Source organism: Danio rerio, chromosome 2 (assembly GCF_049306965.1).
Source record: "Danio rerio strain Tuebingen ecotype United States chromosome 2, GRCz12tu, whole genome shotgun sequence".
NCBI lineage: Eukaryota > Metazoa > Chordata > Actinopteri > Cypriniformes > Danionidae > Danio > Danio rerio.
In genome coordinates, this window is record NC_133177.1 from 5,899,031 (window position 1) to 5,921,233 (window position 22,203).

General features: G+C 36.0%; 1 protein-coding gene across 2 annotated transcripts in view; it reads left to right on the top strand.

Annotated features, from left to right (window-relative positions):
• The first annotated feature begins 4,787 nt into the window (after positions 1-4,787).
• Positions 4,788-22,203, top strand: part of fgf12a (fibroblast growth factor 12a) — a 94,263-nt gene continuing 76,847 nt past the window's right edge. Inside the window, exon 1 of one of the 2 annotated variants that reach the window (XM_005163240.6) lies at positions 4,788-4,876. In XM_005163240.6, coding sequence (XP_005163297.1) covers positions 4,867-4,876 — 10 coding nt within the window. In that variant the 5' untranslated portion in view covers positions 4,788-4,866. Of the gene's footprint in view, positions 4,877-17,529; positions 18,820-22,203 lie in introns of those variants that run through there. The other variant, XM_005163239.6, reaches the window with a different exon arrangement.

The following is a 22,203-nucleotide window of genomic DNA, read 5'->3' on the forward strand; positions in this document are numbered from 1 at the left end:
GTCAAGATGATCTGCTGCAGGCCAAACCGAGCATCAGAATGGGGAAGAAAGGTTGTTGGTGTCAGACGGGCTGGTCTGAGTATTTCAGAAACCGCTGATCTACTGGGATTTTCACACACAACCATCTATAGGGTTTACAGACAAAGGTTTGAATATGCAGTGAGCGGCAGTTCTCTGGGTGCAAATGTCTTGTTGATGCCAGAGGTCAGAGGAGAATGGCCAGACTGGTTCCAGCTGACAGAAAGGCAACAGAAACTCAAATATCTACTCGTTACAACCGAAGTCTGCAGAAGAGCATCTCTGAACGCACAACACGTCCAAACTTGAGGCTGAAGGGCTACAACAGCAGAAGACCACATCGGGTGCCGCTCCTGTCAGTTAAGAACAGGAAGCTGAGGATACAATTCGCACAGGCTCAACAAAATTGGACAATCGAAGATTTAAATAATGTTGCCTGGTCTGATGAGTCTCGATTCCTGCTGCCAAATTCGAATTGTAGGGTCAGGATTGGGCATCACCAATGCGAAAACATGGATCCTTTCTGCATTGCATCAATGGTTCAGGCTGGTGGTGGTGGTGTAATGGTGTCAGAGATATTTTCTTGGCACACTTTGGGACCAATAGTAGCAACTGAACATCGCCTACCTGAGTTTTGTTGTTGATCATGTCCATTCCTTTATGACCACAGTGTACCCATCTTCTGATGGCTACTTCCGGCAGGATAATGCGCCATGTCATAAGGCATGAATCATCTGGTTTTTTGAACATGAAATGGCCTCAAATGGCCTCCATAGTCACCAGAACTCAATCCAATAGAGCCGCTTTGAGATGTGGTGGAGATTCGCATAACGTACAGTATGTGCAGCAGACAAATCTGTAGCAATTGCGTGATGCTATCATTTCAATATTGAGCAAAGTCTCTTGAGGAATATTTCCCGGACCTTGTTGAATCTCTGCCACGAAGGATTAAGGCAGTTCTGAAGGCAAAAGGTGGTCCAACCTGGTACTAGTAAGGTGTACCTAATAAAGTGGCCGGGGAATGTACTGATGCAATCTGTATTATAAAAAAAAAACAGTCCAATTAACAAATAAATCATTGTTTTACATTGCACTCGTCACTTAAGGACACAGCCACGTTTTTCTGCACTGTAACTGTGCTTGTTTTACTCTGACGCGAGCAGACACTTGACTCCACAGACATGCTGAATCAGCGTATTCGGACACATAATATCCCAACCCGAACCTTTCCTCATAACCACAACATTCCAGTTCCTGGTGATAAATGAGTCCATACATGTACAGCACAAACAGACACATCCACCATTATCGGCTTACCGTTACACAATGCCGGCATCCTATTCAAGCCTTTTTGTACATTGAGATCCCATAGAAAGCATTGAGAGGTCATTAAAATTGACCTTTGTGTTTGAAACGACAGAACAGAACAGATCTTATAGCAGCATCTAGTTCTTTTTTTAACAGCACAAGTAACATAAGCCGTTATTCTCCCGTCCCTGTATACTGCTGATGTTGCCGTTCTTCACGGTTTGATCAATGAGGCCATTATAATTTTAGTATTCCAGAATATAGAGAGAACATATTAATGCTCAGAGCTGGCACAAGTATATTGTGAAGGGGTCGTGTGAACTATTCGGAATTTAAGATCAGAAATGTGTGCAGGGTAAGATATTTACATTGACTGGAATTGACTGGAATTTTGTGTAATACATCCTTCATCTATTTTATTAACAAATCATTGACGTTTTCAGTGTTTTTCGGGATATTTGTGTGTATTCTGAACGCCAAAATCCTCTGTATAGCTTTTTCAGAGGTTACTGTATATTTCAAGCACAGTATTTGTGTATTTATACGTAAATAAACACAGTATACATGCAGTTACAAACTTTTAGTTTGGATGTAAATTGTCATTACATTATAATTACTATGTAATAACATTGTAATTACATTGTTATAAGATTGTAATTACATTGTTGTTAAAGTGCAATTACATATATGATAGTATTGCAAATGTGTTTTTGTATATTTCATGTACATTATTTGTGTGTTATAGTTACATATACACACTAAATATGTAATATGTTATTACAAACGTTTATCTTGGATGTAATTACTATGTCGGTACTTTGTAACTACTTTGTGATTACATTATGATTACATGTTTGTATATTTCATGTAAAGTGTGTATTTATAGTTATATACTTAAATATGCACAATACACATGTATGTCATATGTAATTACAAACTTTCATTTTGATTTATAAACATGTTTGTACGTGTGTAAAATTACTGTCGTTCCGTATTGCATCTACAGAATTTAGTTATTTATAGCTGTATACGTTAATATACACAGTATACATGTAATAACGATGTTAATTACTGTCATTACATCGTAATTACATCACTATTACATTATAAATACATCCAAGATAAAATTCATAAACTTTGGTTTCTTTGTATATGTCATGTACAGAATTTGTGTTTTTATACGTAAATATACAGTACAAATGTAATTGCAAACTTTTATTTTGGATGTAATTACATTGTCATTACATTATAATTACTATGTAATAACATTGTAATTACTATTGTACAACATTGAAATCACTGTTTAACTACACTGTAATTACATTGTTATAACATTGTAATTACATTGTTATTACATGGTATAAGCATAGTAATTACGTTGTTATGACATTGTAATAACAGCTATTATAGTATTATAAATGTTTTTGTATATTTACTGTACAGTATTTGTGTGTGGCATGATCACAGTATACATGTAATATGTAATTACAAACATTTATCTTGGATGTTGTTACATTGTAATTACATTCAAGATAATATTTATAAACTTAAATGTTTGTGTATTTCATGTACAGTATTTGTATATATACGTAAATAAACAAGTATACATGCAATTACAAACTTTTAGTTTGGATGTAAGTAAATTGTCATTACATTATAATTACTATGTAATAACATTGTAATTACATTGTTATAAGATTGTAATTACATTGTTGTTAAATTGCAATTACATATATGATAGTATTGCAAATGTGTTTTTGTATATTTCATGTACATTATTTGTGTGTTATAGTTACATATACACAGTACATATGTAATATATTATTACAAATGTTATCTTGGATGTAATTACTATGTCGGTACTTTGTAACTACTTTGTGATTACATTATGATTACATGTTTGTATATTTCATGTAAAGTGTGTATTTATAGTTATATAATTAAATATGCACAATACACATGTATGTCATATGTAATTACAAACTTTAATTTTGATTTATAAACATGTTTGTACGTGTGTAAAAGTACTGTCGTTCCGTATTGCATCTACAGAATTTAGTTATTTATAGCTGTATACGTAAATATACACATTACACATATAATTATGATGTTAATTACTGTCATTACATCGTAATTACATTGTTATTACATTAGAATTACACCCAAGATAATATTTATAAACTTAAATGTTTCTTTGTAAACTCTAGTTATATACATAAATATACACAGTACACATGTAATATGTAATTACAAACTTTTATTTTGGATGGAATTACTATGCATTGCATTGTCTTTGTATTTTGCATATATAGTATTTGGTTATATATAGCTGTATATGCAAATATATACAGTATACATTTAATTACAATCTTAATTACTATGTCATTACATCGTAATTACATTGCTATTTCATAGTAATTACATTCGTAATTAATCCGTAATCGTATACACAGAACATTTGTAATTACAACCTTTTATTTTGGATGTATTTACATTGTTATTACATTATAATTACTGTGCAATAACATTGTTATTACATTGTAATTACATTGTTACAATGTTGTAAATACACCTATAATAGTATTTTATATTAGTAATTGTGTTTTTGTATATTTCATGTACAGTATTTGTGTGTTATAGTTACATAAACACAGTATGCATGTAATATGTAATTACAAACATTTATCGTGGATGTTGTGACGTTGTAGTTACATCCAATATAATATTTACAAACGTAAATGTTTCTTTGTGTATTTCATGTACAGTATTGGTGTATTTATACATAATTAAACACAGTATACATGCAATTACAAACTTTTATTTTGCATGTAAGTAAATTGTCATTACATTATAATTACTATGTAATGACATTGTAATTACATTGTAATTACATCTATGATAGTATTATGTGTCCACTTCCAGGCTGGTTTCCAGCCATTTCCAGCCTGGTCATAGCTGGTCAGGCTGGGAGATGACCAGCTAAAACCAGCTTGACCAACCTAGCCAGGCTGGGATCCCAGCCAAAACCAGCCATGTCCAGCCTAAACCAGGCTGGTCAAGTTGGTTTTAGCTGGTCATTTTCCAGCCTGACCAGCTAAGACCAGGCTGGAAATGGCTGGAAGTGGCCAAAACCCCTTTAAAACCAGCCTGGTCAACCAGCTGAAACCAGCCAACCAGCTTAGGCTGGTTTAAGCTGTTTTTTTCAGCAGGGTAAGCTTGGGGAAATACAGTTTATACAATATAAAAAACAATGGAAACATATAATTTCCCCAAACAATTCACAAAAACAAACGTGTGTGTTTGTGTGTTCGTTAACCACACATACCTGCAGGTACAGCGCACTCCCGCCCTTTGCGTCCGGAATAAACTCTCTCATACTCATTCATCAATAGCTCTGTAACGACTGCTCGCTCTCTCTCACACACACCCTCTCTGTTGGACTATAGCGAGCTCCAGCACTCACTCAGTCTCTGCCCTTTACAACAAGCACAGGCGCATAAACGCAACTGCAACCACGAGAGACTCCCTCAAAACGCAGTCATGGATAAAGGTAAGAAACTCAAAACCGCGAACATGTGTGTGTGTGTGTTTCAGTGCTGTCACGCCGGGACAGAGTGAATCTGCTTTGGGGTTGTTTGGAAAAGTAGACTGCGGAGGATCTGCTAAGAGAAGTGTGCTCGGGCTGATGCTCAATGCAGTATCCGGACTTAAAATGCTTTGCCCACTGCGAAAGATCTTGTATATTTTGGAGATATCTGTTTTGGATTCGTTTTGAGGTGATGTTGAGTAGGTAGATCACAGAACACATGAACATTGACGTTATGTGTGTGTGCCAAGATACCAGCATAGGCTGCTTCCTTGCTTTGCTCCTGTGCAGATGCTGAGCCAATAAAAAAAATGTCAACACACCACAGCCACACAAAGCAAACACAAACCTGGCTGCTTTTCTGACTTGAATTGAGTTTTTGCGATGTTATTTCATAGGTTTGAGTCGAATTAGAGCTTGTGTGTGAGTTAGTAGTGAGAATTATTTCTGCCAACTAAGGGCTGTGCCAGGTGCTCCTATAAAAAGTGCTTGCTGTCCACTTCTTGAGGGAGAGAGAAAGCTTTCCCCTTAACCATGTGCACTGCAGTATTGTTTAGTAATTTATGTAAAGACAGGAAAAGATCACCTATTAGATAACAGGGAATATCAATATAGCAGTCAGAGATGGTAAATGGGTGTTGATGTTAAAGGCATAGTTCACCCCCCCCCCCCCCCCCCCCCCCCAAAAAAATGAAATGTAATATACTCATCATTAAAGGGGCAGTTCAACAAAAATGTTTTTAATTTAACTTTCTCACCATTAAAGCTTGAAACTTGACCCATTATTTACTCGCGTCAAGTGTTTTCAAACCTAAGCGTCTTTCTTCTGTTGAACCCTAAAGAAGATATTGTGAAGAAAACTGGAAACCTGTAACCATTCATTTCCATAGAAAAAGCAAATACTATGGAAGTCAATGGTTACTGGTTTCAAGCATTTATTTTTTTTATCATATAATGCGGTAACACTTAAATTTAAAGTGACATAGTTACACATTCCATGCACTTACTATAGTAATTAAATAGCTATTCACCAACCCTAAACCTAACCCAGTAAGTACATGTAATGAATTAATATTACTCAGTAGTTAAATGAATAGTTACACTGTAACTGCGTCACTTTAAAATCAGCTCTGTGAACAGCAGTTTGAAGGTAAAATTCAATTTTGCCATTATTTATTCCCTCTTTACTTGCTTCAAACTTTAATGAGTTTCTTCTGTTGAACACAAAAGAAGATGTTTTGAAAAATGTTGTAAACCTGTAACCGTTGTCTTCCAATGGTTCGAATGGCAAACTCTCAACTATTTACTACAGTAAGGGAAGGAGATATACATTTATTTTGTTTATAAAAGTGGTACTTACTACAGAAAAGAGAAATATTATGTTATTCAAATGAAGATAAAAAATTTTATTAAAAAAATGTATTAATTCGATTCACTAGAGTGCTCTGTAAATGATGCTGGGTTTCAAACATTATAGATTTGTGTTGGGACAAGACAAGGGATAAGAGCTAGTTATGTGTAGTTCATTTGTGATGATAATTTAGTTAAAAAGGTTAAAACATGGTGAAAATTGATATTGAAATGTAATAAGAACTCATAATGATTGTCTTATGTAAAATAATTTAGCAAATAATAAATGTAAAATAATTGTAAAATAATAAAATATGTAAAATAATTTAATAAATAATAAATGTAAAATAATTGTAAAATTATAAAATATGTAAAATAATTTAATAAATGTATGTACAATTACTTAATAAATAATAAATGTAAAATAATTGTAAAATTATGAAATATGTAAAATAAAAATAATAAATGTAAAATAATTGTAAAATAATAAAATCTGTAATATTATTTAATAAATAATAAATGTAAAATAATTGTAAAATAATAAAATATGTAAAATAATTTAATGGATAATAAATGTAAAATAATTGTAAAATAATAAAATATGTAAAATAATTTAATAAATAATACAATTTAAAAACTTTTTGGGGGGGTATTTTTTGGCTTTCGTTAGTAATTTGTCATGATGTCATTAGTTTGTTCAGGATGTAGTTTGTTGTACATCCTGTCTGCGTTTACATTTTCGAAATTCCCATCTTTTGTAAAGTAACAATGATAAATATAACAATAACAATATTAATTTATTCATTTTCTTGTTGGCTTAGTCCCTTTTTTAATCCGGGGTCACCACAGCGGAATGAACCACCAACTTATCCGGCACATATTTAAACAGCCGATGCCCTTCCAGCCGCAACCCATCTCTGGGAAACATTCACACACACACACAGACACACTCATACACTACGGACAATCTAGCCTAAACAATTCACCTGTACCGCATACTGTGGGGGAAACCGAAGTACTCGGAGGAAACCCCCACGAACTCATGGAGAACATGCAAACTCCACACAGAAATACCAACTGACCCAGCCGAGGCTCAAACCTGCGATCCAGCGACCATCTTGCTGTGAGGTGACAGCACTACACACTGCGCCACTGCATCGCCGCCAATAACACTATCAAAAAGTAATAATAATTATTTGCGCGATTTACTGTAGCTAAAATACAGGCACTAATTATATTGTGTGAATAATTTACTTAAAACAACGGAGCAAATTTGTAAATTGTGTGCATGATTATAAATTAATTCTACAATTATTATCATATAAACAAAGGCAGGCTCATTATTGATACGTAACCCTATATACATTTTTTAAGAGCACCAAAAACGTCCCAGGAGCTGTTTTTTGCAGTTTTTTTTCGCAAATCCACCAGAGGCCGCTGTGAACGCTTTTTTAGATCTCAAATTTTTGCCATTTGCGCCTGCTGTTCTCACATAAATTCACCAGAAGCCGCTGTCACTGACTGAATAACAGATTGACTGACCCAACCTCCTCCTTCCCTAAACCCAACCGACAGTGTTTTCAAAAGCAATCTAGAAAATCACGGCCGCCTGATTTTTACCACTTTTATTTAACTTTCATTCATTCATTCATTTTCTTGTTGACTTAGTCCCTTTATTAATCCGTGGTCACCACAGTCGAATGAACCGCCAACTTATCCAGCACATTTTTACACAGCTGATTCACTTCCAGCCGCAACCCATCTCTGGGAAACATCCACACACATTCACAGACACACTCATACACTACGGACAATTTAGCCTACCCAATTCACCTGTACCGCATGTCTTTGGACTGTGGGGGAAACCTGAGCACCCGGAGGAAACCCACGCAAACACAGAGAGAACATGCAAACTCCACACAGAAACACCAACTGAGCCGAGCGACCTTCTTGCTGTGAGGCGACAGCACTGCTTACTGCACCACTGCATCGCCTATTTAACGTTCTCACCCTGTTATTTATTTGTTTAGTTTATTTTTTGGCTTTTGTTTTTGTCTTACCTGCTTTCTGGAACCGTTCTTCATAGAACTTGAGCACTACTGTTGCGGTCAACTCCGCTCCACATCACAAATCTGCAGACTTACACGGTGAGCTACTGGACAAACTGGTAACAGCGGAAAAGGCGTCCATACGTAGGTAAGCAGTCAGCTGGTAAGCGCGAAAAGGAACAACATCACACCGCCCTGTATTGCTTCTTTTTAAAGACAAACTGCACCCATATGTACTTCTGGCTACATAATTCGCGATCTCCAGAAATGTACATAGGGATACATTTTCAGAATGAGCCAATGTTGCATATAAATGTACCATGGTTTCAGTTTAAAACATCTTTAATGTTGAATGTAAATGAGAGTAAAATAAGTAAGTATTTCAAAAGCTAATGTTAATTTTTGCGTGAACTGACCCTTTAAATTGGTAAATTTCTTCAGCATTGTGAGCTTTTTTTGCCGTATACCCAAGAGAAGTGACTTTGACTGCCTTGTCAAAACAGAAACGCACACAGGGAATGTGGGGACAGAAATATGCTGTGTGCAGTAACAGTGTAAAAGGTTTTTCACTCTGTTTTGATAGCTTCATTAAGCCTGACGTCTTTCTGCTGACCTGCATCTTTTCTGTTTGTCCATCGTTTCTCATAAAGAAGTGCACTCGATAACTCTCCGTCTTGCTGCCTGGGTATTGTTTTTCTCTCATCTCTTTGTCCAGCATAAAGTCATAATCGTTCCCATTTCCCAATACCTCGTGTATATCTTTTGTTTTGAAACGCAGACATTTATCATATGTAAAAAATGCAGGGTTCCACACAATTCTTTCATGTTGACCTCAAAACAAATCGAGTAAGTTAATAGTTTTTACAAATATAAGTGGATTGAACATAAAACAGGGTGTCATGGTGGCGCAGTGGGTAGCACAATCGCCTCACAGCAAATGATTACTTTCTAGGTAAATATTAAAACCACGGCCTCTATGCCTTCTTCTTCTGTTGTAGTCTGTTTATTCATGACAATTTTCATTTATCTAATGTTATTATTATTATTACTATTTATTATGCATATTTAAACTAGCTTTAATAAAACAAGTTTAAAACAAGTTTAGATTTGTCCACCTGTCGGGTTTTGGAGATGTCTGCATCACTATATGGGGCATAAGTACAGGACGTGTGTTTGGATATAACTCAGTTTTTGACCACACTTCGTTATTATTGTTCATTTATTCATTTGCTGGGAATTAGAATTAAATGTAAAAATTGTTTTGAAACAAATCTTTGTGCTTAACAAACAAAATTAAATATGTATGCTAATGGATTTCTTCAGTGCACAACACCGTTTCCTCATCCACAAAAGTAAAGAGTAAAAGTAAAGAGGCTGAATGGAGGAGGCTTGTTCTTTATCCTCGCGCTGCAGATGGTCTGTTTAACTGCTTTCTCGCTAGTGAAGCGTTCAGTTTTTCCATTTATGAAGCCTGCCATGTAAATAGCAAATGCGCCATTGGCACGATGCAACTGACTCTTAGGGTGCTTTCACACTAGCACTTTTGGTCTGCACCCGGGTTCGTTTGACGTTATAGTACGGTACGTTTAGCTAGTGTGAACGTGTCTTCTGAACTCGGGTGTGCACCCATGAACCGTACCCGAGTCCGCCTAAAAGAGGTGGTCTGGGGTACGGTTCATGCGAACTCTGGTACGGTTCACTTCTGATATGAATGCGATCGTACCTAATAACGGAAGTGAACCGCCAACTGTACAACAAACTATTGTTTTCATAACGTTTGTTCGCGTATGTGTGTGTGTCACGTTTCGAACCTTGGTGACAAGCGGGACTGAGCCAGGGCAAACACAGTGATAATGTCTTGTCTCCTCCAAAAACAGCTTCTGCAGACACTGTGTGATGTTCTGAATGTTTATAATATTTTTTAAGGCAAATGGACACGAGTCGCTTTCTGTATGTCCAAAACCAGAAGCTTCAGTAAAAGCAGAATGACCGCGATGTCTTTTCCATTTCCATTTTCCAACGTCTTTCCATTTTAGTGCTTTGCTTTCGTGACCATCACCTAGCAACAGCTGTTAAAAAAACAGCAGCTCGATGACGTAAGCGTACCATATTCAGATGGAAAAACAATGTGAACACAAACCAACCGAGAATGTGGCAAGGGGGGACAGTTGAACTTGGGTACTGTCCAGGCAATTGAACCAAGTGTGAAAGCACCCTTATAGGTAATTGGAGATGAGACTCTGATTGGTTTAATGCATGTTATGCTCAAAACACACCCACAACTCTTTAAGAGAATAAGCACAACCCTGTTGCGACCAGACCATGCGCCAGGGCGTAGAGCGTATTTTTCCATCCTAAAAATAGCAAAAGTGCATTCACACATGCCCTTAATGCTTTTGCGGCATGCACTTTAGACTTTGCGCTTAGATCATTAAAAAAGAGCCCTTAGTGTGCCTCACATCCATTTATCACTACAGGTAAACATCCTTTTCTGTTCTTAAAGTGACAGTTCACCCAAAAAGGAAAATTCTGTCATCATTAACTCATCCCTTCTCAAACTCTTTGAGTTACTATCTTATGATTAGGGCCAGACGAAATTATTTTAGGAGTATCATAACTAAAACCTTAATATATGAAATAAAAAATAATTTCTTTTTAACTTTTATTTAATGTTTAAAATGCAAATCCAATTAGATTTAATTAGAATTAGCAAGTTTGTCATATAATATATCTAATAAAAGACAGAAAATATTAACTCTACAAACTGCCTTGTACATAAATCAGAGGAACATTTTCATATTTGTCAATAATATTACTGAAATTAATAAAAAAAAATATAGATTTATAGACATTTACTCAAGTAAATAAACAGAATAAATGTTGGGCTAAAAATATACGGAAATCTTCGGAAAATCTACAATATTCTGCGCACACAGATTCTGGGTGGGCCTAGTAATGATAAACACAAAAATATTATATTTTGAAGAAAGCTGAATAAAACTGACCACTGACTTCCCTAGTATCCATCTACTATGGATGTCTGGTTAAAGGTTACCAGCTTTCCTCAAAATATCTTCTTTTGTGTTCAACAGAAAAAAAGAAACACATAAAGGTTTTATAACACTTGAGGGAGAGCAAATAATGAGTAAATTTCCATTTTTGGGTGAACAATGCCTTTAATGATATACATAGCTCTTTATCTACAGCTTTATCTGTGGAAGCATTCATACTGAAACTCTCTAATGAACAGATTGAGGTGTGTTTCGGACATCTTTTTTTTTGTAAGGCTATGACGTTTGTCTTTTCGATGGTTACAGCAAGGCCCTGTTCTAACAGTAGTTTTCCAGAAGGGCAGTGGCTGCAGCACTACCTCTTCTGCACAGAGCAAAAGCTTGATGTTTTTGTCTTGAGGAGAGTGTCCGGGGACTGATCCAACGACACCCCTAATTTATTCATGTTAATACGCAACTGTGACTGACTCAGGTTCAACCCTGCTGCGCTCTTCTCCAACATAGGCTCATTCTGAAAACGTAGCCCTATATACATTTCTGGAGATCGCGAATTATGTAGCCAGAGGTACATACGGCTGCATTTCATCTTTAAAATAAATGTATCGATGACTTTTCCATTGTTAAGTTTGTAGCTCAACATGTACGTCAGCGGACTTAAGATGCAGAGCGAAGTTGGGGTTTGAGTCTGGCGAAAAAACGGTTCCAGAAACGGGTAAGACTAAAACAGAAGTAAAAAAAATTTAATAAAAAATTAATAAAAATTTATTATTTTATTTATTTATTTTTTCCAGAGTGGCAATTGCAGATTAGGAAGTGAAATGGAGACTAAATAGTTGAGTTTTTAGTCGTTTCTTGAAAACAGCGAGTGACTCTGCCGTTCTGATGCATTTAGTTAGCTAGGTCATTCCACCAACTGGGCAGATTGAACGCGAGCGTTCGGGAAAATGATTTCTTCCCTCTTTGGGATGGAACCACGAGGCGACGTTCACTCACAGAACACAAGTTCCTGGAGGGCACATAGATCTGCAGAAGTGAGAGCAGATAAGAAGGAGCGCAGCCAGAAGTCGCTTTGTAGGTAAACAGAGCTTTGAATTTGATGCGAGCAGCAACTGGCAGCCAGTGCAAACGGATGAGCAGCAGAGTGACATGTGCTCTTTTAGGTTCATTTAAGACCACTCGTGCTGCTGCGTTCTGGAGCAGCTGAAGAGGCATGATAGATACCTTAGGAGCGGTATTGAAGAAAATTTTGACGGTTTTAAAACCTTGACTTTTCCAAACTGCGGTTACCTTAACTACCTTAACGGTCCCATGACTACTCCTGTTGTGTATTTTGCTTTCTCCAGAAATGTTTATAGGGGTACATAATCAGAATGAACCTGGGTTGATCTTCTTTGTTGGGTAATCTTCTTTGTTACGTATAAAATACGTATAAAATAATACGTTAGTCAGTCAGTCAGCAGTAGAGATGCGCGGATCAGCTGAAATAACACCCTAATCCGTGGCTTCATACTAATCATCCACCTGCCACCCACCCGCACATACACTTTCATCTGATATATGTGTCCGCACCCGACCTGCACCCGATCGTCACTTTAATAATTGAATTCTTTGTTTTAGGCATGATGATAGGTCACGGTGGATATGAACAGCAGATTCAGTGAGCTATAATCTGCGCATCTCTGATAGTAAAATAATACGTTAATGGTAAACGTTTTTAAATGAACATTTATTTATGAAAATAAAAGTTTGTCTTTAAACAACATTTTCTTCATTTTCAAATAGATACAGAAAGTAAAAATAAGACATTTTAGCTTTTACAGATACAGGAACAAGCTAACAAAAAGGTGCCACTTCAGCCTAAACGGCAGCTATGTTGTGTTTACTTGGCCTTTTTCTTTACATTGTGCAAAAACAAGTTAGCAACCACTGTGCCTGGATTCTGGCGATTTCCTGGAGTGTATTTTGCTTTCTCCAGAAATGTATATAGGGGTACATAATCAGAATAAACCTGGGTTGCTCTTCTCTGTTGGGTAAAGAATTTTGGTACTAGTCTACATTGCTAGCAGGGCCTTTGGGGGCTTAAGCCCCTGATTTATTGTCAAAAGCTCCTAAACCTTCGAAATATGTTGCATTTAAATAAAAATAGGTTGTATATCATTTATTTTGGGTGACGCAGTGGTGCAGTAGGTAGTGCTGTCACCTCACAGCAAGAAGGTTGCTGGTTTGAGCCTCGGCTGGGTCAATTGGCGTTTCTGTATGGAGTTTGCATGTTCTCCCTGCGTTTGTGTGGGTTTGCTCTGGGTGCTCCGGTTTCCCCCACAGTCCAAACACATTTGTTCTGGATGAATTGGGTAAGCTAAATTGTCCGTAGTGTATGTGTGTGAATTAGTTTGTATGGATGTTTCCCACTGATGGGTTGTGGCTTTAAGGGCATCCGCTGCGTGAAACATATGCTGGATAAGTTGGCGGTTCATTCCGCTGTGGCAACCCCAGATTAATAAAGGGACTAAGCTGAAAAGAAAATGAATGAATGATAATTGTAGCACAACAACATTATAGTAACCCTAGACATATTCATATATAAGTATGAATATAATGCTTTAATAATTGTTAGCTGACATGAGGTTGCAATGTAACTTATAGAATTTCTAAAGGAGACCGAGCATTTGTAAAATTGAATGAATGAATGAATGAATGAAGTAAGGAAGGAAGGAAGAATGAATGAATGAATGCATGAATGAGTGAATGAATGAATGAATGCATGAATGAATGAACGAATGAGTGAATGAATGAACAAATGAATGAATGCATGAATGAATGAATGCATGAATGAATGAATGCGTGAATGAATGAATGCATGCATGAATGTGTGAATGAATGAATGAATGCGTGAATGAATGAATGAATGAATGCATGAATGAATGAATGCGTGAATGAATGAATGAATGAATGCATGCATGAATGTGTGAATGAATGAATGAATGAATGCGTGAATGAATGCATGAATGAATGAATGTGTGAATGAATGAATGAATGCATGCATGAATGTGTGAATGAATGAATGCGTGAATGAATGAATGAACTAATGAGTGAATGAATGAATGAATGAATGAATGAATGAATGAATGCGTGAATGAATGAATGAACGAACGAATGAATGAATGAATGAATGAATGAATGAATGAATGAAGAGGAAGAAGGGTATTTGTAATAGCTGATGAATGAAGAGGACGATTATGGGCAAGACTTGATGAAATGGGTGCAAGTGTTGATAAACAGAAGAGAGGAGAAATGTGTGGACTGTTGTCAAATCTAGATCCAGCACACCAGAGGGCTCTTTTCTGTTATCTGGCAAGAAGCAACAAAGTCTGTTAGTTTTCTGGCTAGGCCAAGCAAAAGACATAATGCTGAGGGGGAATGAATCACTCATTGACTTGAATGTTTCAGATGCACACTATTTTCGAGGACAGTGCTTTTCATTTAGCGTATACTTTGACCTTCCGGGGTTTTGCAGTTTGTTTAGTACGCAAGTGCTGACTATACTGACATTCAATACTGCATTTCTGGCAGTACTTTCAGCATGCAATCTATATTCAATGTTACTAAGTATAATAGTGGGAAAAAAATGTGATGTTCGGATAGAAGCTTGAAGAATATTTGCTTTTGAATGACGTTAAAATCACACACGTTTGATGAATTATGAGCAACATGTTATAATTAGGGAAAAGACATTTAATTGACAATATACTGTACAAAACACAAACTATAGTTTGATTATATGTGAATGTTATTTTACTATGGGAAAATAAATGAAGACTGCATAGAAAAAGAAAATATTAAAAGAAAAGAAAACAGCCTCATAGTGAAAATGTACCCCTGTATACATTTCTGGGAAGCACAAATTATGTAGCCAGTGGCTGCAATTCATCTTTAAAACAAACGCTACAGGGCGGTATGACACCACCAACGGCTTCTGTTTCTCTGTTTCCAGTTTGTCTAGTGGCTCAGTCAAGAAGGTCACTGGTTCGAGTCCCAACTGAGCTAGTTGGCATTTCTATGTGGAGTTTGCATGTTCTACCTGTGTTGGCATGGGTGCTCCAGTTTCCCCCACAGTCCAAACACATGCAGTATAGGTGAATTGGGAAAGCTAAATTGGCCATATTGTTTGTGTGTGAATGAGTGTGTATGAATGTTTCCAAGCACTGGGTTGCAGCTGGAAGGGCATCCGCTGTGCAAAACCTATGCTGAATAAGTTGGTGGTTCATTCTGCTGTGGCAACCCCTGATGATTAAAGGGACTAAGCTGATAGAAAATGAATGAATGAACATATACTATATACATATAAAAATACAAAATAATTTGCAGCTCTTTTAGTAATTTAATATTCACTGAGAAACACTACAATGATAGTGATAACAGCAGATTGACATATTCAAAATACTTAAAGAGTTCACCCAAATCTTAAAATTCTCTCATCATTCACTTGTTCCAAACCTGTTTGTCTTTTTTAACACAAGAAGCAAAAGTATACCGCTGTTCTCATCAATAATGACGTCTAACAAGATTATTTCCAGTGAATCTTGCCAAGGCATTTTTTGTAGACGTCTGAGAGAAACACAGTCAAGCAGGTTAGTAATAGGTGAAGCTGTTGATACTGTTTGTGTAGCTGTTTAATGATCTTCTGCCGACATGTTGAGAAATTGAATGTCTTTTATTTCTTTTAAGGCTATGACTGAAGTCAGCTGTGGTTTTGTGTTTCTCTTGAGTAATTGTGCTTGTTAACAGCAGGTGTTCATCATTTATGCTCAATCAACATTTACCTAATCACTTAATTAACTCATTAAATCAACTTAAATGGAGTATGTTCACAGTTCTGATGTAGATTAGTATTGTAACTCAAATGGATTGTAGCAATCGGTTTCCTCAATTGATTTGAGTTGTCTTAACTTATTGGGTTGTACATTACTCAGTTGGTTTGAGTTCTCTTCATTTATAGCATTTACTGTCAAATTGCTTCATAAACTCAAATGGATTAAGTTTACAGTACTCATTAGGATGAGTTTTTGAACTTGAATGGTTTGTTGTAATTGGTTTCCTCAAATAGTTTGAGTTACACTGTGAAAAATAAACAATTTTACTAATAGGTAATTGTATTTTTTTACGAATTTTCCAATTTTTTTATAATACAGTGAAATAACTGTTGTTTTACAAATATTATCTGTATTTAAAAATTCTTACATTAAATTTACAGTTATTGCTTGTTTTTTGGTATTAGATTTTTTTGTTTTTTGTTTTTTTTTGTATTTTCAGAGAGTAATGTAATTTTATTTTAATATTTGCAGATTATTCCAGTAAAAATAGGGTAACAAAAATTCTGTCAAATTGTTTTAGTACTGTGTAAAAGTGAGGTAATAATGTCAAATAATAGCCATATATATATATATATATATATATATATATATATATATATATATATATATATATATATATATATATATATATATTCATTTTATAATACATATAATTTCTATTATATTTTTTCCACTGAGGGTTGAGTTTGACACCCTTGATTTAATGTTTTACTTTATTATAAGTTTAGTTTTTTGTAATCCATTGTGTATAAATGATTAAAAAGATTTTTAAAAAACTGTTGCCAATTTTTTTGACAAAAAGACATATCCTGGCTTTGGTAACTCAACTCCTATAATAAGGGAACGTCGGCCACAAAGTAACGCAGGGTAAAATGTAACGTGGAGTTTTAAGGCATTTGCTCAGGATTAGACAATTTAGACCGCGATATAGGGTTGAAATTAAGCACTTTTCATATTTCTTCATTCATTATTTTGTTAATCTCATAACAATATTTATAAAACTGGATTAATTTAGTTTAAATGCAAATTTGTAAATAAATACTTCGTAGAAGAATAGCAAGGAAAGCACATTCACAAACTTGTAGGAAATATTTTTGGTACATCAAAAGGTGTGGTTATGATCACCATCCGACAAGCTGATCCAGCAAAGATGTGTGCCTAAAATGTCACTAAAATGCATAATTGAAAAGAAAATGAGGCGAATAACTGCAAAAAAAAAATCACTTTTTCAGAAAAAGAACCACCCCTTACAATAGGTTGGCTACGGGGCTGCCATACTTTGTTCATTATTTGGCCAAAACCAAAAAGTGTTACTTTGTTTTTTTTTTATTGAATACAAGAATAATAACATCACTGCATTGAAGAAAAAATACAATAACAAAAAATAAGAAAGAAGAGAGAGAGAGAGAGAGAGAGAGAGAGAGAGAGAGAGAGAGAAATTACAAAGCCTCAATTATAAAAAAAAAAAGATTATCATAAGCTTTAAGAAACGTATTATTCTTATTATTATTAATAAGCTTAAGAGATTCAATATTGTACGAAATTTCAACAAGGAAAGTATTGAATATAGGTTTTGTTTTTACAAACTTATTTTTGTGTATAAAAAATTAACAGTGTAACACACAAAAATTTACAATAAGATCGAGAGCATGATCATCACCTGAGAAATACAGAAAGATATCGTTCATAGACTAATTTAAATCATGTTTAAAAAAGGACGATAAATAAATAATGTTAATCCAACGATGTTTAATTTTAGTGCAATTATAGAATAAGTGAAATAAAGTCTCTTCATGTATATTGCAGAAAGTACACAAATTAGATAAATAAATGAAAATAGCAATTTAGTAATTTGTAAGATAAACATTATGCAAGATCTTAAAATGTATCTCTCTTATTTTAAAAGTGTTACTGTGTGCCCTGTTCTCCCCTACTCAGATTACCTCACAGTTTATTCTTGGCTTCTGACCCGTGAAAAAACATTGTCCTAGAGCGTCCCCTGGTGTTTAGACTAACTCAAGACAGATGCGAAACTTCTTGACCATGCGCTAAAAAAAAAAAATCTTTGTCTTTAAATGTAGGCTGCATCTGACGTAGGCTATACGCCGCTCTTCGACTCCCTGTGGACGCGAAACAACTGGCGTTTTAACCCAGCTATCTATATTTGCCGCCGGTAACCGCGTGCCGCCGAAAATGCACCGCGAGAGTCCCCTCGCGAGCGGCAGCACCGTCCCTCATCCCTGCAGCTGAACTTTCGCGTCCTCTCCTCATTTCCAATCTGCTAGTAAAGAAGAGCGAGGCATGTGCACATTACCCTAACGTCCTTGCGCATCTGGAGCTAACTATGCTAAGGCGAGCGCACACTAGTCTACTACTGGGAAACAAGCAGCGCACAAGATGCCTCACTCGAGACTGTCTTCTTTTGCCCTTTGCTGGTTTTGATGCATTGTCGAGGGGCTCGCACTACTGTCCACCTCCGTTGTGAGCCTGTGCTCGTTTGCGCGGATTGACCAAGGACCCACACTAACTCAAGTCAATGAGGATTCTGAGGCTTTTCCTGAAGAAAGGAGCGCATATGCTGCAGTGTCTCTGTGGAGAGCGATCGGAGCCGACCACAACCACCAGCGGTGAGACATTTAGCTGTGCATGCTCTCCGCTGAGCGATGAAAAACACTCTCATTGGCCGCTGGCGCTGGTGAGCACATCTTCCGTGTCTGCGGTACTATGCGCTCCCACTCCACGCATTTAGTGTGTGTGTGTGTGTGCGTGTGCTGACTTGTTTGTGAGGGCTCTTCTTTAAGACCACTCATGTCATTTCATTTTCACATCTTGCTTCGAAACGCATCTCCATCATGGTTATGAGCATGGTGCAGTCCCGGTGCAGTTTATAGTGGCGAAATCCGTGTCAAGGACATTTCTTGTTGGTATACCGGCACCAGAGAACGCAGGGTGAATGTGTAGGAAACTATTGATGCGTTTATGCAGAGAATGCGGGCAGACAGACATGAGCTTTCTAAAACAGGCACGGGGGGGGAAAAAGTGCTTGAGTGTCCTCCAGGACAGAGAACTTCTGCACGTCATTCAGCACCCCGGACAGCAACTCGATTCCGCATCGCTCCCCAAACTCTGCTTCAGCTGACACTCGATCACCTCCTCTTCCATCCTGAAGCACATTTCAGACCTGCCGGAGGCCCATCTCATCATTTTAAGCATTGTGTGTGTGTGTGTGTGTGTGTGTGTGTGTGTGTGTGTGTGTGTGTGTGTGTGTGTGTGTGTGTGTGTGTGTGCGTGTGTGTGTGTGTGTTAGCATAAGTTTCATGCTAGCGCTTTGGTAAAACATTTGACTCTAAAATGAGAGTTTTTGTCTTGTTTTTACACTGTAAAAAATCTGTTAATTAACAGGTTGTGAATTGCATTATTGGACGTTAATTAAGTGACTTTTATTGACATTTTATGTGGTTTAAAAATAATAAAACATAAGAAATGTTAAATGCAGATAAATAAGTGTGTACAATCACAGAATCTGTACTGGCTGTTAATTGCAAGGTCTTTGTACTGTAATATACAACACAAACTCAGACAATATATCACTTTAAACTATTAAAAATGGTAATAAAAGTCACTTTTCCTAACTTTTCAAGGTTATAAGTTGTTGTAAGAAAGAACAAGGTCCCATAATGTGATTCAAAAGCATAAATAAAGGAAACAAAACACAGAAAACAGCTAATTTAGGGACATTTTTAGAGTGTAGTCCAAATATCTAGAAATTCTTAAAGTAAGAAGCATCTAGACAAGTGAAAAACAGTTTTTCCCTATAAATAATAGGTCAAAATCTAGTGAGCCTTAAAAAGCAAGCAAAAATAATCAAACAAAACCAAATTATTTTACTTAACCCCATCGGTAGATTATTTTTCTTGTTTTTAACCTCCTTTAACCCTAAGCCTTTTTTGCACTGAAACTGATGATCAACAAGGCCCAAGCCTTCAGGGGGCCCTAAGCAGAATCTTATTTGGGGCCTCCTTAGTGCAAACAATATGACAAAAGATCGTCAATCCTTGATTATTAACACACTTTACATTTAAATCACGCATTATCAGTTTTATTTGCTGAAGCTGTGTTGCTTACATCATAACACATGTTTTTAGAACATAAAAAAGAGGGTGGGGCATAGAGTAGCTCCTCCCCTTAAAAAGCAGCCAATAGGGAACGTGCTACCCTCTGCGCCGCCGTTTAGCCCTATTTGATTGTTTAAGCTTAAAAAGAGATGAAAAATGGTTTAAATGCAGACGCCGCCACTAGCGCAAAAACTCTATTGAAAACACTTGGGTAAAATTAATTTCCATATTTTAAAGACAGGGGCGACACGGTGGCCAAGTAGGTGGTGCTGTCGCCTCACAGCAAGAAGGTCGAATCTATAAATTATAATAATTACAAGATTAAAACATGTTGATTGTGTTTACGTGTGTGTTAGCATAAGTTTCATGACAGCGCGTTCGTAAAACCTTTGACTTTAAAATGAGAGTTTTTGTCTTGTTTTTACACTGTAAAAAATCTGTTAATTAACAGGTTGTGAATTGCATTATTGGACGTTAATTAAGTGACTTTTATTGAAATTTTATGTGGTTTGAAATAATATAACATATAAGAAATAATATATGCAGAGAAATAAGTGTGTAAAATAACAGAAACTGTACTGGCTGTTAATTGCAAGGTCTTTGTACTGTAATATACAACACCAACTCAGACAATATATCACTTTAAACTATTAAAAATGGTAATAAAAGTCACTTTTCCTAACTTTTCAAGGTTATAAGTTGTTGTAAGAAAGAACAAGGTCCCATAATGTGATTCAAAAGCATAAATAAAGGAAACAAAACACAGAAAACAGCTAATTTAGGGACATTTTTAGAGTGTAGTCCAAATATCTAGAAATTCTTAAACTAAGAAGCATCTAGGCAAGTAAAAAACAGTTTTTCCCTAGAAATAATAGGTCAAAATCAAGTGAGCCTTAAAAAGCAAGCAAAAATAATCAAACAAAACCAAATTATTTTACTTAACCCCATCGGTAGATTATTTTTCTTGCTTTTAACCTCCTTTAGCCCTAAGCCTTTTTTGCACTGAAACTGATGATCAACAAGGCCCAAGCCTTCAGGGGGCCCTAAGCAGAATCTTATTTGGGGCCTCCTTAGTGCAAACAATATGACAAAAGGTCATCAAACCTTGATTATTAACACACTTTACATTTAAATCACGCATTATCAGTTTTATTTGCTGAAGCTGTGTTACTTACATCATAACATATGTTTTTAAAACATGAAAAGAGGGTGGGGCATAGAGTAGCTCCTCCCCTTTAAAAACAGCCAATAGGGAACGTGCTACCCTATGCGCCGCCGTGCAGCCCCATTTGATTGTTTAAGCATAAAAAGAGATGAAAAATGGTTTAAATGCAGACGCCGTCACTAGCGCAAAAACTCTATTGAAAATACTTGTGTAAAATTAATTTCCATATTTTAAAGACAGGGGCGACACGGTGGCCAAGTAGGTGGTGCTGTCGCTTCACAGCAAGAAGGTCGAATCTATAAATTATAATAATTACAAGATTAAAACATGTAGATTGTGTTTACGTGTGTGTTAGCATAAGTTTCATGACAGCATGTTGGTAAAACATTTGACTCTAAAATGAGTTTTTGTCTTGTTTCTACACTGTAAAAAATCTGTTAATTAACAGGTTGTGAATTGCATTATTGGACATTAATTAAGTGGCTTTTATTGACATTTTATGTAGTTTAAAATAATATAACATATAAGAAATGATATATGCAGAGAAATAAGTGTGTAAAATAACAGAATCTGTACTGGCTGTTAATTGCAAGCTCTTTGTACTGTAATATACAACACCAACTCAGACAATATATCCCTTTAAACTATTAAAAATGGTAATAAAAGTCACTTTTCCTAACTTTTCAAGGTTATAAGTTGTTGTAAGAAAGAACAAGGTCCCATAATGTGAT